This window comes from Eptesicus fuscus, chromosome 6 (assembly GCF_027574615.1).
Source record: "Eptesicus fuscus isolate TK198812 chromosome 6, DD_ASM_mEF_20220401, whole genome shotgun sequence".
In the NCBI taxonomy this organism is placed as follows: Eukaryota; Metazoa; Chordata; class Mammalia; order Chiroptera; family Vespertilionidae; genus Eptesicus; species Eptesicus fuscus.
The window spans coordinates 56,923,279-56,940,561 of NC_072478.1; the positions used below are offsets into that span (position 1 = coordinate 56,923,279).

The window sequence follows — 17,283 nt, forward strand, 5'->3', positions numbered from 1 at the left end:
AGAGCATAATTAGCATCCATTAAAGGGCTAATAAGCTGTTGGAGCAAACTCCTAATAGAATTTTACTTAGAAAACGAATGAACACCGTAAGGAAAGTCTTAACCAGCTTTCAGTGGAGAAAAGTAGATTCGTGTGAGGAGAACCACAACTAATAAATTGGTCTGCAACTGTCCCTAGCTTAATGCACAGTTTTATCCTATTTGAAACCCTAATGCCATCACAGAAGTTAGGTTGCCCTGATAATGCCTCTAAATATTCAAAAGAATATACATGTTTTTCTAATCAAATGGCTCAAGAGCTGAAACTCAGGGAAGCAATTCTACCCTTTCTTAATGGTAAGGAGAATATTTAAAAGTTGATGTCATAGATCCGTGAATTTTGTGACACTAACATGCTATCTCTGAGCATGTGGTAATAACACTGTGGTGCTGCTCATGTCCTTGTTGGGACAGAGGAGATCCTTTTCTCTGAAGATGGGTGACATCTGCTAATAGAACATGCTCTGGGTTTCTATTGCAAAAGTGTTATCTTGATGCTCACAATTAAAGGGAAATAGGTCAAGGTTACTCAGTTTCTATTGATTACTGACTTATCTGGTCTGTTGAATAAATATTTTTTCCTGTAAAGAGAAGCACTTTGAATATATCTATGTCTAAATAACTTAGCAAATAAAAGCCCACAAAGGGTATGCATTATCATTAATGCTAAAATAATCTTCTCACTTCTGAACAGACCATTTTTTAATGTAAATCTCACAAATGGACACAAACATGAAACAACAGTAGTTGCAATTTCCAGTGAAGCAACCTGCGGTTCCTTCAGTTTATTTAGTCAAATATTGAAGACCTCTAATCAAAGCCCAATCTATTTCATGGGTTTGAAGTAGAAAAATTTTTAATCTTACTTGTCATGACCATCTCCTTCACAGATTGTGAAAACTTCCTTGGAGACGTTGAAAATAAACCTTTAGGAAGTGGTGATAAATGCCTAATTCTTATCCCAGAAGTGTCATGACATCAGAATCGCTTGTGGGGTGTTTTAGAAATCTAGGTGCCTGGGCTCCATCTCAGGAGACTCAATGAATCAAGATTTCAGGGGCAGTAGTTTGAAAATGTATAATAAAACAAAATAAACTCTCTGTTGACTTGGTCCCCAGGAAAATGCAAATTAAAACCACTGTGAGATACCACTACACATTCCCTAGAATGGCTAAAATTAATGACTGACAATACCAAGTGTTGGTTAGAATGCAGACTAATGGAAAGTCTCCTACACTGCTGGTAGAAAAGCAATTAATACAATAATTTTGGAAAACTAAAGCTACTAAATCTTCTAGCACTAAATGTGTATATATATATATATATATATATATATATATCCTATGATGTAGCAATTCCACAAATGGGTATGTACCCCAAAAACTAAGTGTCATGTCCATCAAAAGACATGTGTAAGAATGTTCACAACAGCTTTACTTATATTAACTAAAAACTATAAACGACCCAAATGTCCATCAACATTCAAACTGGTCAAAAGTTTGTTATACAGTTACACGGTGTAATGGTACATAGGATGAAGAACGGCTACCTGACACAGGGATGAATCCCACAGACTTAAGATTGGGTAAAACAAGCCAGACTCAAAGGTTTTATTTATATGAAGTTCAACTATAGGCAAAACTAATCTATGATTATAAATGCAAAATAATGGTTATTTGGGCTTTTATTCTGGGGTGGGGGAAGTTACTGGGAAGAAGCATGAGAAAACCTTTTGGGGACTGGAAATTTCCATTTCTTTTTTTTTAAATACATATTTTATTGATTTCAGAGAGGAAGGAAGAGGGAGAGAGAGATAGAAACATCAATGATGAGAGAGAATCATTGATTGGCTGCCTCCTGCTCGCCCCCCACTGGGGATCGAGCACACAACCCAGGCATGTGCCCCTGACCGGAATTGAACCCAGGACCCTTCAGTCCGCAGGCCAATGCTCTGCCCACTGAGCCAAACCAGGTAGGGCTGGAAATTTCCATTTCTTGATCTGAGTGTGCCAATTACACAGATTTCTATGTATAGATATAGATGAATATATAAAACTATATTAACTGTACACTTAAGTTCTGTGCTTTTCATAGTAGTAAGTGATACCCAAATACAAAGTGAATAAAAAGAAATTTGAAAGTTTCCTAATTAAGAATCAGGAGAGGAAGCATATGTGTATTCTTATATGTTAGTTTAACCTACTTTTATTATTATTATTATTTTTTACATATTTTTTTGTTATTAGTTTCAGGTGTACAACACAGTAGTCAGACAATCACTAACCTACTTTCCCAAAAAGAAGAAAATCAAACAGAGAATCACACTTTTTTTTTTTTAAGCCACTATTATCTGGTCCTTTTGAGCAAAGTATCTCAACTGATAAGAGGCAACTTTCTTATGGTGCAATAGAATTAGAGCAGGAGTCTTTGCGCCAAGTTAGTTAGCTGCGTACAACTCTTAGGCTGTGTTTCCCGGCACTTGTTCAGCACATTTGCCAGCTTCCAAGTCGGTGTAGAAACAAAAATAAATCTGCCCATTTCCAAGAAAAACAAAAGAAATTAGTTTCTATCCTCAAACCTACTAAATAAAAGCACTCATAGGAACCACACACAGTTCAACCAGCTTAGAATTCAAAAACAGACCCAGCATGCCAGCATTCTGAGTATTCAATAATAGCAGTGGTCACCTGGGGCAGCGGAAATAACATGGTAACGATATTTTGAGAGGTTCCTGGAATCAAAACACAGGTCAGAGTTTTCCCCTTTCCTTTTGTTTTCAGGAGAAAATTAGTTATTCTCCTAGGGACCGGGGATAGTTATTTTCTCAGACTATAATATCTAAGCAGAGTCTATTTCTTCCCATGTCTAGCCTGAAACTAGTATAATGAAATATCATTTTGTGTTATCAGTTTTAAGCCACGAGTGGGGGCATCTTCAACTCTCAGGGGGGGCAGATCTAGGTAAAAACAAAAATACCTACTTAGTAATTGGAGAGGGGAGATCTATTTGGAAGCAAGAGAATATAAAGCAACTAGTAATGGCACTGATATTACCTTGTCATATTAAACTGTATGAATGTGGTCACAAAGGATAATAGCAGTTCTTGGAGGTTTATTTTGATACAAATCTTTAAGTGTGTAGATGTTTTTAAAACAGAACCTAGCAAAGTCAGCTACTCCAAATGAATAAGGGAATTCAGTGGTTGATTTTAAAACCTTATAGCGTGAAATATTTTTGAGGCTCCCTGATACTACACAATGAAGAATTGTTCCTCTTTTACTGATTTCTTCTGAGAAACTCAAGTCTTCAACATCAGATGGTCAGACATTTCTTTTGTTGTTGTTGCTAATCCACACCCGAGGATATTTTTCCATTGATTTTTAGAGAGAGTGGAAGCGAGGAGGAGAGATAGAGAGAGAAACAATGTGAGAGAGTCACATCGATTGGTTGCCTCCCAGGGCTGTGCCCTGACCGGGAATTGAACCAGCAAACTTTAGGTGCACAGGATGATACTCAACCCACTGAGCCACACCAGCCAAGGTGAGCATTAGAAGTTCTTATTTGGGGGTTCTCAATTCTACTTGTCCCTAAATGGGCTTCCTAAAGTTAGACACTCATAGTCCTTAACTGAAAAATGTAGCTCCTCTAAGAGGGGCATCTCATTTTTTTGTTAAATATAATTAGGAGAATTATAAAGAAAACAAAGAGAGCTGGAAGAACACTTACTCAGTCTTTCAGATCAGTCGAATCTATTAAAAAAAAGACAACCAATGGGGATAGAAGTCTGCCTTTATGTCCCCCAAATAAATTCTAAATTGGAAGGCAGCAGGCAAAAAGAACATCAGCAAAAAGATTATACAATGACTTAAATTATTTTAACTAAAAATCCATCACATAACAAAACTAATGTGGTATCCAAATCCAATAATTTTCATTACAGAGTGTTTGTTAAGTAACCATTAAATAAAAAGCTATCTCATTTGTGCCTTTAACTTTAAAATCCTCCACTACACTCAAATATAGACTGTATATGCAAACAAGACAGGAAAGGAGTTTAACTGGAGTTAGAAATAATACCCCTGGCCTACTTAAAATGTGCACACATTTAGTCACTTCACAAAAACAACTGAAGCCTTAACTCCCCGCATGAAGCACTGTCTTGAGGCTTTTAATCACCAGAGCTCTGGTGGAGAGCTCTCACTCATTAGCCGCCTCCTGTCTAAACTGGATGCCTCCTTCCCTCTCCCTGCGCTGCTCCCTTGGGCATTCTGGAATCCTTACCAAGGGGTTTCCCCAACCCCGCTGGGCCAATCCCAGCCCTGGAAGGCCCTTCTCTTGGCCTGCTGACTGGGCCAGAGAGGAAGCAGCATGCTGACCTAAGCTAATTAGAGATGGTTACTGTTTCATTTCAATCCCAAACTTGATGTTGATTGTTAATACAATTTTTCCACCCCTCACTGAATCTCCAGCACTCCTAAATATAGATATTTGGAAATGCACACTTGTGAACTTGAGTATAAGCGTGAAGACAATAGGGTCAAAGACATTATTCCTGATTCTTGGCTCTGCAAACCTTACATAGGTTCTTAGTGCTGGTTTAACAAGGAAGAGAAGTGGACAGGGGATACGGAGTCAGGACAGCCATAGACACGCACCTGGAGAGGAATTCCACTTGTAAAACTCTTCCTGAGGCCTCTTCCGAGGACAAGCACCCCAAACCTCGGATCCTCAAGCCACTCTCCCCTGCCCTTTTGCAGTCAAAGAGAATTCCATTCCTCCTCTTTCTAGCCCCTAAGGCTGGAGGGTTCGGCACCCCTCCCTTATATAGAAATACTACTTCCTCCAAAAGTCCTGTGTTTTCCTCTGAGCTTTCTTCACTACCTCTTTTCCAAACCTTAAGTCCCCTCTTACCTCCGTGGTAAATAAACTCATTGTTACTTTTTCATCATGTTTTGTGATTAATTCTCATTTGCTTTTCATAGTTGTTGACACCTGCCATGGCAACATAGTTTTAAAAATAACTGAAGAACTATGTTGAGTCACATGAAAATGCTGCTTTTAATTGGTCAAAAATAGTCAAATATCAGCAATGTTATAAATTCAAAGTAACATTCATATAGGAACTCAAGAAAGGCTCTGAAATAGTATGTCTTCTTGTCACCTTCTTCTACAGGACAATTATTTAGACGCTGCCCCACAATGGTTAAATTTCTCCTTCTAAAACCTATAAAAAGTTGCTGCCCAAACTGATTAAAGGGTTTAGTTGCTTTTTCCAAATGTTATTACTATTATAAAAAAAAATCCCAAATATTACATTGTGTAACTGAAATAACAAAGAATTTTATAACCGTTCTAAAAATGCAATAACGAAGGAAAGAGGTTGAATAGGAGAATCTTGAACTTACCTTCTTCTGTAGGATTAAACCCACAGATGTCGCAAATACAGCGAACCCACTTATTCATCTCTTCCTCGCTGTCTGCTACCAAGTAGAAAATCCGGTCAATGGTGTTGATATCAAAAATGTAGCTGTTTTCAAACTCTTTTTTGTTAAATGTCAATCCAGCATCAACTTGCTGACATAAATTTAAATCAATAATGCGGATAGGCTTCTTGGCATGATCATTTTTGTAATATTCCAACACGTCGGGATCTCCAGTCAAACGGCCACTGCGTAACACAAACCATCTCCTCTTCCACGCCTAGAAACAAAACAAAAATATCGACCTCATGTTAACTTGAGAAAGTTTTCAAGAAGATGCGCATTTATCAAATCAACTTTACAAAGGCATTGTCTAGAGAAAGTCACGTACAATGTTTTCCTTGTTTCCATAGACTTATCTGCCACTCCAGTCGAGTTTACTGATGTCCAAATTAACTTAATAATGTGTATCTATACCATACATGTTTATTATATTCTATTAGGGTTTCTAATAAAATATGAGAAGATATTGATTGATATTAAAAGATATCACACTAATATGTAATATCAAGTCAACAAAACAAGGAAGATTTAGGTATTACTAACTAAAAAAAGCAGTGACTTCAACAAATGATGCTAGAAAAACTGGATAGCCACATGCAAAATATTGGACTTAGAGTCTTGTCTTACATCATATAAAAATGTACTCAAAATGGATCAAAGACTTAAATGTAAGAGCTAAAACTACAAAACATGACAAAAGCTTCATGACATTAGATTTGGCAATAATTTCTTGGATATGACACTAGGAGCACAGGAAACAAAAGAAAAAATAAGAGTAAACTGAACTACTTCAAAATTTATAAGTTTTATATATTGAAGGATATGATCAACAGAGTAAAAAGGCAACTCAAAGAACCAGAGAACATATTTGCAAACCATATATCTGAGAAGAGATTAATGTCCGGAATACATAAAGAACACCTATAACTCAATAATAATAAAAAAAAATAAATCACCCAATTAAAAAATGGACAGTGTTTAAAAAGACTCTCCAAAGAAGACACACAATTCACCAATACATGAAAAGATGTTCAATGTCACTATCATTAGAGAAATGCAAATCAAAATCATAAAGAAATACCACTTCATACATATTAGAATTACTACTATTGAAAAAGCGGAAATGTTTTATATTCCTCATAGAAAAATAAAACAGCCTAACTGCTGTAAAAAACAGTATGGCAGGTCCTCAAAAAATTCCAGTTGTAGGTATATAACCAAATGCATTGCATTAAAAGTTTCCAACAGGTATTTGTACACCTATATTCATAGCAGCATTATTCACAACAGTCAAACATAGGAAGCAACCCAAGTGTCTACTGATGATGAAATAAATACAATGTGAAATATATATATATGTATTTATTACAATGTGATATATATATGTGTATATATATCACATTGTAATAAATACATATATATATATATATGAATATTTTTCAGCCTTAAAAGGGAAGAAAATTGTGGCATATGCTATATAACATGGGTGAATGGATGAACCTTGAGATGTTATGGTAAGTGAAATAAACCAGTCACAAAAGGACAAAAATTGTACAGTTCCACTTATATGAGGTACCTATAGTAACCAAATTCATAAAGACAGAACGCCAGGGGTTGTGGGGAGAGGAGGAGGAGTTAGTGCTTAATAGTTAGAATTTCAGTTTGGGATGATGAAGAAGTTCTGAAGATGGATGGTAGCGATGGCTGCACATCAATGTGAATGTACTTAATGCACTTAAAAATGGTTAAAATGGTAAATTTTGTTATGTATATCTTACAATTTTTTAAAATAGCAATTTTTATGTATTAATATCATGCCATAAAAAGTACACATAAAGGTACTTCTTCAAAACACTTCATATTTCAAGCTATAGGTCTCTCTGTCTCTGTCTCTGTCTCTGTGTGTATGTGTGTGGGTGGGGGGCTCAGGTAAGAAGTAGGGAGGATAAAAATGGGTGTAAAATTTTCCTGGTTTTTCACCTGGAAAGTAAGCAAATAAATGGACTGTGTCTTCCTTTTGGCTAGACTGCTGTTCAGACTACATGGATAAGAGCTGTATTTTTTTTCAAAACCTCACCTGAGGATATATTTTAAAATTGATTTTAGAAAGAGAGGGGAGAGAGAGAGAAAGAGAGAGTGAGAGAGAGAGAAAGAGAGAGAGAGAGAGAGAGAGAGAGAGATGAGAGCGAAACAGTGATCAGTTGCCTCCTGCACGCACCCTGACTGGGGATGGAACCCACAATGCAGGCATGTGCCCCGACCGGGAATCGAACCTGGGAATCCAACCTGCAACCTTGGGGAAATGACAAAAAGAGAAAAGAAGGAAATGTGTCCTTTTGCTATGGCTTATGTGTCACTCTTTTGTCTTCTGGTTAACTGTCGCTTCCCATTCATTTCATTGCTTCTCTGTTGAAATGATATTGTTAAAATATACAAGGCCCCTGGAAACAAAAACAAACTGCCAAGAAATGAGTAGCAATGAATCGAGGTGCACCAGACAGATTGGGCTAGTGATTACACAGGCCTGAGTAGACATTATATAAGAGAGGAACTCTTTACAGCAGGAAATTACAGCATTAAAACACAGAATTTAGCCAAGCAGCACCTGCCACTTATTTATTTATTTTTAACACGGTCCAAATGGGAATGTTTGTCTCAGTCACAAAATGAGTCACTCTCATTGAATCTGGCACGGATTAAACTGGAAAACAAAAGCAATTACATAAACTACACACTTTAATAAGGCAGATACAAAGGTTCTCTGGATTACGGTACAAAGCACAATTTAGCCACAGAATAAAGCTGGATGCTCGATGAGAGAACTGACATCAGCACCCTTGCTAATCACAGCACAAAAGCTTCTCTATGTTTTGTCAGAGCACAGAATGGGTCCACATAAATCAGTCTTTGTTATCCGAAAATATCTGGGATTCTTACAGTTTGCCCTATTTTTATCCTTGCTGCCTTGGTAGCCCCAGAGGAAACTGTACATTGCCTCGCCAAGGCTGCAGAGCAGTAACGGACAAAAGGGGACAAGTTTTCTAGAAACTTTCAAAATCAAGCCCTCAGTGCGATTTCCCACAAAATTCATGTGAAAAAAAATCATTTTAACTACTGGACTCTCATTACAAGCAGGTTTGCCTGAGAGGAAGTGTGTGAAAATGTCCATTGTCATTTTCTACATGTACCGGTCACTGCAATTTTAAGTAAGACCTCATCAGCTAGTTTGCATTTTAAAAGCACCGTACTCTGACACCAGTGCCTCATCTCAGGATTTCAGGATTAACTTTGGCTACGACATTAACATCAAAAGAGAACAGCATGCAGAGTCCACGGATCCCAATGGACATATACTTAGATCAGGCTGCCAAACTAAATAAATACCCATAATGTTTGGAGTATATGCATTGCAATTTATACATTCCCTAAGCTCCGTGGGTACTAGTGTCTGTAGGGTAAAGCCCAAACTCGGGCAGGTCACAGGGGCCCCAAGTCTTCCCTACCTCTTCCAATCTCACTTCTTGCCTCTCTGTCCTCCAACCACATGGGAAAGGCCTGCGGTTCCCCTAACACTCAGCTTCTGTTTTGCCTCTGGGCCCTGACACCTGCTCCCCCTCCGCACAAAATCCAGCCCCTGGATTCAGCTCAGCCTCTTTGGGGCACCGTTCCTGGGCGGGACCCTCCAAGCTCTCCATTTCTGCCTTGTTCCTAGTTTATGGAGTTTGACACCCCTAACAAGAGGACTGGATCCGTGTCTCTTCACCTTTCACCTTTCTTTTCCCCCTTGCCTAGTCCCAAGTAGGTACTCAGTCCGCTGAGCATGCCAACCAAAGAGGCCAGGATAAAACAGGGAAGTTCCCACACTATCCACGCTTTATGGGGTATTGATACGACTGCTACCAGCCCAGCCCGTTTGCAATTGAGCTGACAAGAATTGTCAGGCAAGGCAGAGGTGTATAAACCATAAATTAATAATAATAAAAAATAAACCTATACAGATATGAAGGGTATCTTTAAACTTCATTAAAAAAAACATTTCTTTTAAATACTTTCTGTATTTAAGCAAATTGAATATATTAAATTTGAAGATAGACTTGTCACATTGAAGCGAGGTCTTAAGATAGGTTTATCACACACCCTACAGAGAATGGACATGTACATACATATCAGCAAGAAAGTACAGATGGAGTCCCATCCTCCCTACCCAGATGTTCCCTAGTGGTAAAAACAAACAAACGAACAAATAAATTCAATCTGCATTAGTCTCAAGCCATTATCTGCAATAATATTAACACATTCACAAAATATGCCAGTTTGCTTAAATGGCAAATGGGCTCAGTTATAAAGAAAACTTGGTAACTGCTACATACTTATTTTCTGAGTTCTCTGTGGTATAACTGACGGAGAACATGCCTGGTGTATCGCTAGCCAAGTTCCTTTAATATCTTCCCTGTACCTTTACTGTTAGAGCTCATTACTGAGGGACTAGCGAGTATATGGGTGGGCAAAAGAGAAGAGGTCAAGCGTGGTCCAGTGAATCCCAACCCTAACTGAACATAATAAATATCTGGAGAACTTGAAAAAAAAATTGGTGCCTGGGGCCTCACCTGGGGGTTCAAGTCCTGACCCAGGCATAGGTAGTTTTAAATGCTGAGCAGGTCATTCTAATGTGCCACCAAGACTGAGAACCACCATCCAATCAATAGACAGAATTAGATTGCTCCTTAAAATAGAATTAAAAAAAAAATAGATCAGAGGTCCTTTTAAGCACATAGCTAATTCCTTATCTTCTCTTGCCTTCAGCTCTTCCCAATGTGGTTTATAGCCCCCTCCCTGTTTTTGTTCACAATATGTATCCCATTAGCGAATGTTTAAACTCCTTTCTACGATTGGAAACCTCAAACCTTCTCTTTTCCTCGCCACACCTTCCCTCTGGGCTCCTGGCAACCCCCCAGCTACTGCCCTGAAATGCCTTTTGCATTGCTACCGACAAGTTTGGAACCATCTGTTATTTTTACTAAATACATTTCCCAAACTTCCAAGTGCCTGTGAATTATTTTCCCAACTAGACTTCAAGTTCCTTGAAAGTTGAGACCATTCCTTACTTTTTTTTTTTTGTATCTGTGACAGCGTGGAATGCTTTTAAAGTTTTCTGTTCATCTGAATGATCATGGAAAGCCAATGATCTTACATGAAAGGATCTCAGGGAAAAGAAAGTGAAGTCTAGAGTTGTTATTAGGGTAAAGTTCAAACTCCTTTCACAGGATGACCTACAAGGTTCTCAAAACCATACTTACCTGCCTCCCACCTCCCATCTCTCACCTCCACTGCAGCAAACACCCACATGGTTTCTTCCTTTCGCCATGGCTTTAGATTTCATTTAATTTTTAATATTTATTTTTAATCTAACCCATCCTCTCTCTCATCCAATGAGCTCCTACTCACTCTTTAAGACCTAGCCCAAGGACTCGTCTTTGAAGCTTCCCCCTTTAACTGCCCCCCCTCCAAGTTAAGGCACCTACCTGCTGCTATTCCTCTGAGCTCTCAGCACACAGGTTCCCAGTAGCTTGTTGGCAATCTATTCCCTTACGCATTTCAGAAAGAACTCTGATGACTACTACATTTAGGTCTTCAGTTGCCAAACCCTATATAGTGGAGTTTGACCTGATAATCTGAAGGAGAACAGCATTTTCTACATTCTTGAGCCAACAGCCCTTCCATTATGAAACATCAGCCCTGTAATCTTAATAACCCTACATTATCCCAGAGAACTGGGGGGAAAAGGACAGTGGGACTTTCTTATTTTGAAATCTCTTAAACGGTATTTCACAACTGATATTTCAGGAAAGAAGATCATTACTGTGAATTCTTTGGTAGAATTCAAAATGTATGTCATCTCAGAAATTTGAAGAATGTTAGGGTTGAAGATATGTGTTTCTTTATACTTGTTTTCTGAGTTCTCTATGGTGTTACTGATGGAGCGCATGCCTGGTGTAACACTTGCCAAGGCCCCCTAATCTCTCCCCTATATCTTTACTGGAAGAGCTAATCATTAAAAAAAATAGCCAATATTTGTGCAGGCAAAGAGAGGTCAGGGTGGTCCAGTGATTTTCAACCCTAACTGTGTATCTGGGGGGTTAGCCTTGGCCCGGGCATAGGGAGTTTTAAATGTTCAATAGGTAATTCTACTGTGTCACCAAGACTGAGAACAACTATCCAATCAATAGACAAAATTAGATTGCTAGATGAAAATGCTATTTTTAGTAAGATAGGTTTTAATGTAAATTCCATCAGCAGGGTAAGCTTAAATTTAAATAAATTATGAGACATCTATATAATAATAAATTGATACAAAACCTTTAAAAACCAAGACTAATCTATATATATGACAAATGTCCACAAGATAATTATTGAATAAGAAAAAAAGCATGTTGCGGAATTGTGCATATATAATTGCCTCTGTCGGAATGATTGTGTTTTTGCATACACACAACAGTACATAGTTTGTACTATGCTTAGAGGACACGTTTGGAAGGAGACATACCAGAAATGGTAACTGTGGTAATTCCAGGAACAGGAATGGTAGGTCAGACATTTCATATTTTTACTTTATATATTTTTTATAGTCTGAGTTTTCAAGAACTTCCATTTATTACTCTTATAATTTAAAAAAAAAACAAACATGTTTAAAAGCTTATACCTAGACTTGGTGGATGTGGCTCAGGGGTTAGAGCGTTGGCCCTGCACCAAGGGGAAGTGTGTGGTTCCATTCCCAGTCAAGTTCAGGTACCTAGGCTGCAAGTTTAATCCCAGCCCAGGTCGGATTTCGGATTGCATGCGGGAAGCAACCAATTGCTATGCCGCTCACACTGATAATTCTCTCTCTCTCTCTCCACCCCCTTCCCTCCCTCTCTTCCACTCTCTAAAAATCAATGGAAAAAACATACTCTGGTGAGGATTAACAAAAACAAAAGTGCATGCCTAGAAATGCTCTAAAAAGAAAGTTGTTTTTTTAAAAAATCTAGAAATGATGTACACAAAACAACAATGTTCATATACATATGGAAATGCACACTCTTCTTACTCTGCAACTAATGAATGAATTTAACCTTTCCTTTAAATATAGAATTCCAGGATACATCTGGAAGGAGTCTCAGTCAGGAAATAGCTTAGACAAATAAAGTAGAACGGCTTTGTTTTAAAGACTTGAAATTTTGGGGGTTAAAAAAAAAAAAAAAGGAAAGTTGGGAACACTTAAAATAGAGGAACAAATTTCTCCTCTTCTTCCCATAAAGTCTAGTGGTTATACTATACATACTGTTTTAATTTTCTTTACAAACCATGTCAGTACATGGTAACATACTTAGCTATTTAAATATCTAAAATAAGCACTTTGGGAATTACCTATTAAAAATATTAAATTTCCATAATAATACTATCAGGGTAAATGCTATAAAGAAAAACAAATTAACCATGCAGCAGGGACAAAAGAAAACCATTTGCTTTAAAACACTTGAGTTGTTTTCCAGGAAGCACCATCTTTTCTCATAGAGCAAAATAAGGAAAAAACAGGCTCGGTGGAAGTTTCCACTCCACCGGCTCTATCATTATGATCATCTGTTCCAAACACACACAAGCCTAAAATTTCCTGTTTTCAAACGATTGTCACCATTTTCTAGCCTAGTGTTATCTGTGCTAACTTTAGCTTAGTAATATAAACAAAAGAATACACCAAAAATAATGCAGAACAATGCCTAGATGGAAGCTAACAACCGATTCACAGACCTTTTCAATAGGAGTTTACATACATGGCCCGGACAAAAACAAATTAGCTGCACCTGAAACTATGTCATTAACAATAAAACTAACCAAAACATCAAATTCAACAGAAATATTATAGCAGCTGGGGGAAAACACTTGGGAATTTTAAATGATTATTTAATGGTGCATATAATTTACTTGTTGAAATCATTGCTAAACCCCAAAGCTCCATCTGCCTAAGTCCTGCAGAAAACAAACAAACAAAAAAGTAATGACAAACAACTCCTTAGCATTTAGTATATACCAGTGGTTGGCAAACTCATTAGTCAGCAGAGCCAAATATCAACAGTACAACGATTGAAATTTCTTTTGAGAGCCAAATTTTTTAAAATTAAACTTCTTCTAACGCCACATCTTCAAAATAGACTTGCCCAGGCCGTGGTATTTTGTGGAAGTGCCACACTCAAGGGGCCAAAGAGCCACATGTGGCTCGCGAGCCGCAGTTTGCCGACCACAGGATACAAAGTACATAGTTCTTACACCTTTTCTGGGTCATAGAACTGCTTTGAAAATCTGATAAAAGCAATAAAACTTTTTCTTGGAAAAAAGGCATGGTTTTGAAATTGTACAGTTTCAGGGGATCACAGGACTCCTATGGCACACGTTAAGAACAGTTGAAACAGACTATACTTCAATACTTCTTTCTGCAAAGAACAGTGTGGTTTGAGACATTGGACCCCCAACCAGCGAAATTTAGTTACTAAAAGTCCATAGGAAAGTAGGTCACCTCATGGAATTAACTCTCAATAGAGCATTATGGAGCACGTTGAGTATAGGTTTACTTGTAAATACTAGTTCATATCTCATCAAAATTACCAACTGTCAGGGCTATGGGGACACACTCTTAATTCCAGGGTTTTAAGTGTGTTCACCCTGCCCAGGACGAGGCTGAAGGGAGGCAGGGGCCCGGCTTGCACCGTCCTGTGTGACTGGGAATGGAGACCTATGGTGATGCACAGCTGAAGCTGTACTGGGAAGAAAGACCATCTGCCTTGTGTTCCTTCTAATATCACCCTTTCCTTCCTAACACGTGCAGTAAGAGTCAGTGAGCTCACATCAGGGTGTGGCCAGAGGAAAATGGAGTCAGGGGGTCCACTCTATCTTTTGGAATCAGAAGCCAGCTTGCCTCTGGCCTAGACAAAAGGAGAGTTAGTCACATGCAGTCTGGCCAGTTAAGAGATTGGGAGCCACTGCTAGTGATAGACAAGTATGTAGCTGGCCCTATCTTCTGTATATCTCCCTAAGAACCCGTGGAAGCAGAGGTAGCATCAATGTCCAGGCAGACTCCCACCCGTCTAGAGGTAAACAGTACAAGCACAATACAGGGCTGTGAGCATTACCAAGAGCATTCTCATGCAGGCTCGGGGTCACTGAGCCATTAATTCCATTTCTAGGAATCTCACCTAAGGAAATAATGCAAAATGCAGCTAAACATGTAGGCTTCAACTCAGTGTGACACAATCTAAACATTCTATCGTAGGTAGGCGGTCCAACCATCCCAGTTTTCCCAGTTGTCCGGATTTTAGCACCGAGAGTTCCCCATCATGAGAAACCCCTTAGCCCTGGGCAAACCAGGGCTGAGTAAATAAATTACGATACATCTCCACAAGGGAGTCTTACACAGTCATTAAAACCACACTTTTGTTTTTCTTTTCATCCTTACTCAACGATATTCTTCCATTGATTTTTAGAGAGTGGAAGGGAGAGGGAAAGACAAAAATATCGATGTGAGAGAAACACATTGATTGGTTGCCTCCTGCAAGATGGGGAGGAGCCTGCAACCGAGGTAAGTGCCCTTGACCGGAATCAAACCCGGGACCCTTCAGTCCGCAGGCCGACACTCTATCCACTAAGCCAAACTGGCTAGGGCCGTGGTCAGCAAACTGCGGCTCTCGAGCCATATGCGGCTCGTTGGCCCCTTGAGTGTGGCTTTCCACAAAATACCACGGCCTGGGCGAGTCTATTTTGAAGAAGTGGCGTTAGAAGAAGTTTAAGTTTAAAAATTTTGGCTCTCAAAAGAAATTTCAATCGTTGTCCTGTTGATATTTGGCTCTGTTGACTAATGAGTTTGCCGACTACTGGGCTAGGGCAAAAACCACACATTTGTATGGTATTTAAAAAATATCCCTTTCCCGTAGGTCTCCATGGTTCGCAAAATTTCTAAAATACTGAGATCTCGGCAATGAACTAATCTTCCATTTGGAGTTAAATGGAATCTGGTGTGGAGGAATACTGGCCACGGCTTCCTTCCTATCTTTTCTGGCTCTCCCGTCCCCTGTGCCAGACAGAGCTGACTGCTCAGGTATCCACAGCACCTTGTGCACACCTCCATCAAAGTACTCCCCTCCTGTATGTCAATCAATCCTTTGTATAGTTGCTTTCCTCCCCAAGACCCTGTCTTGTTCCATTGTAGGTGCTGAGTATAGTGTAGAGCAAGAAAAAGGACTTGGCTGCTTAAAAGGCATGTGTGTTAACTGAATAAATGAACAAATGAATGACTCCTGTTGACCCTGATGATGCCATCTCTGTTCTTCACTAACTTAGTCTTTAATAAATGGACAATACACCAAACCAATAGTGGAGCTTCTTACTGCTGTAAGTATTCAGCCATAAACCCTGCCAAATCTCTAACTCTGCAACGCTCAGTCAACAAAAAGTGAAACTTAAGGAACAAGTCAATATGATACCATGCCAATCTCTCTCTCTATCTCTATATCTCTCTCTCTCTCTATATAAAAAAGCCTAAGCGACCATCTTACTGGTAGCTATGACATGCAATGACCATCAGGGGGCAGACGCTCAACACAGAGGCATGGAAACATGGAACAGACTGATGAATTTCAGAGGGAAGGGGGAGGACAGGAAGAGATTAATGAAAGATCTTATATGCATACTAGAGGCCTGGTGCACGGATTTGTGAACAGGTGGGGTCCCTCGGCCTGGCCTGCAGGGATAGGGCTCAAACCGGCTTGGTGCATGAATCCATACATCAGGCCTCTAGTATGCTAATATTAGGAACCTACAGTACTGTGAGAATGTCCACATATTTTAGTTATATAACATTATGTTAGCATATTTATTTATACTATATACATAGTGATATATTCTATGTGTATATAAATTCTGAGACAGATATATATTCAACATTGTTGTGTGTGTGTGTGTGTGTGTGTGTGTGTGTGTGTGTGTAAGGACACTCCAGTCTTTGAGGGTAGAATGTAATACAATTGGAGAGAATAAGGGAAAATGCTATGTGTTATGAACTATGGTATCAGTGTAAATGTTTAACTAAAGAACAAGGTGTGAGAAGTTTACTTAAACATTGTTGTTTTAAGTGATAGGAAACTGATATCATATCTTAAATTAAAGTCACACAATTTTCCAGCACAGATGCAAATTCCAGTTCTAATTGCAATTTGACAGCAGTACTGTCCAACAGAACATTCTCGATGATGAACGTGGCTGTGCTGATCATCACAGTAACCACTAGGCACCTGTGGCTACAGAGAACTTGAAAAGTGGCTGGAACTGATTGTCTAATTTAATTTAATTTTGTCATGTGTGGCGAGAGCTATCATATGGACAGTACAGTTTTAAAGGCCACTTATTTGAATTGAGGAAAAAGCAGTACTAATCACTGAAGAACTGTAGTTCTAAATGACAATAAAACAAAATTGATGTTTAAAATGTGTAGTGCTACTGTAAGCTGTTGTGTCTGAGATGCGAACCATTACGTGAACCTATTTCCTGTGTTCCACAAACTTACTTTGCCCCAAAAATACATGTCACGTGGGTTGTTGTTAGTATTATTTTTTTGGGAAAAAAACATGCTTGCTTAAATAGAGATTTAAAACACACACACATAAACACCCATAACAATCTGGATTTTTTAAAATAAAAATTTATCTTTCATAAAACCCACAAATTTCTAAACTCTATTT

The 17,283-nt window shown here is 38.6% G+C and overlaps 1 protein-coding gene across 2 annotated transcripts in view; it reads right to left on the reverse strand.

Moving 5' to 3' along the window:
- The window catches only part of GAB1 (GRB2 associated binding protein 1), a 114,346-nt gene that overhangs the window by 27,737 nt on the left and 69,326 nt on the right, over positions 1–17,283 (reverse strand). For both annotated transcript variants that reach the window (XM_008143829.3, XM_008143820.3), the window contains exon 2: positions 5,444–5,738. In XM_008143829.3, the coding sequence (XP_008142051.1) occupies positions 5,444–5,738 (295 nt within the window). The remainder of the gene's footprint in view (positions 1–5,443; positions 5,739–17,283) is intronic.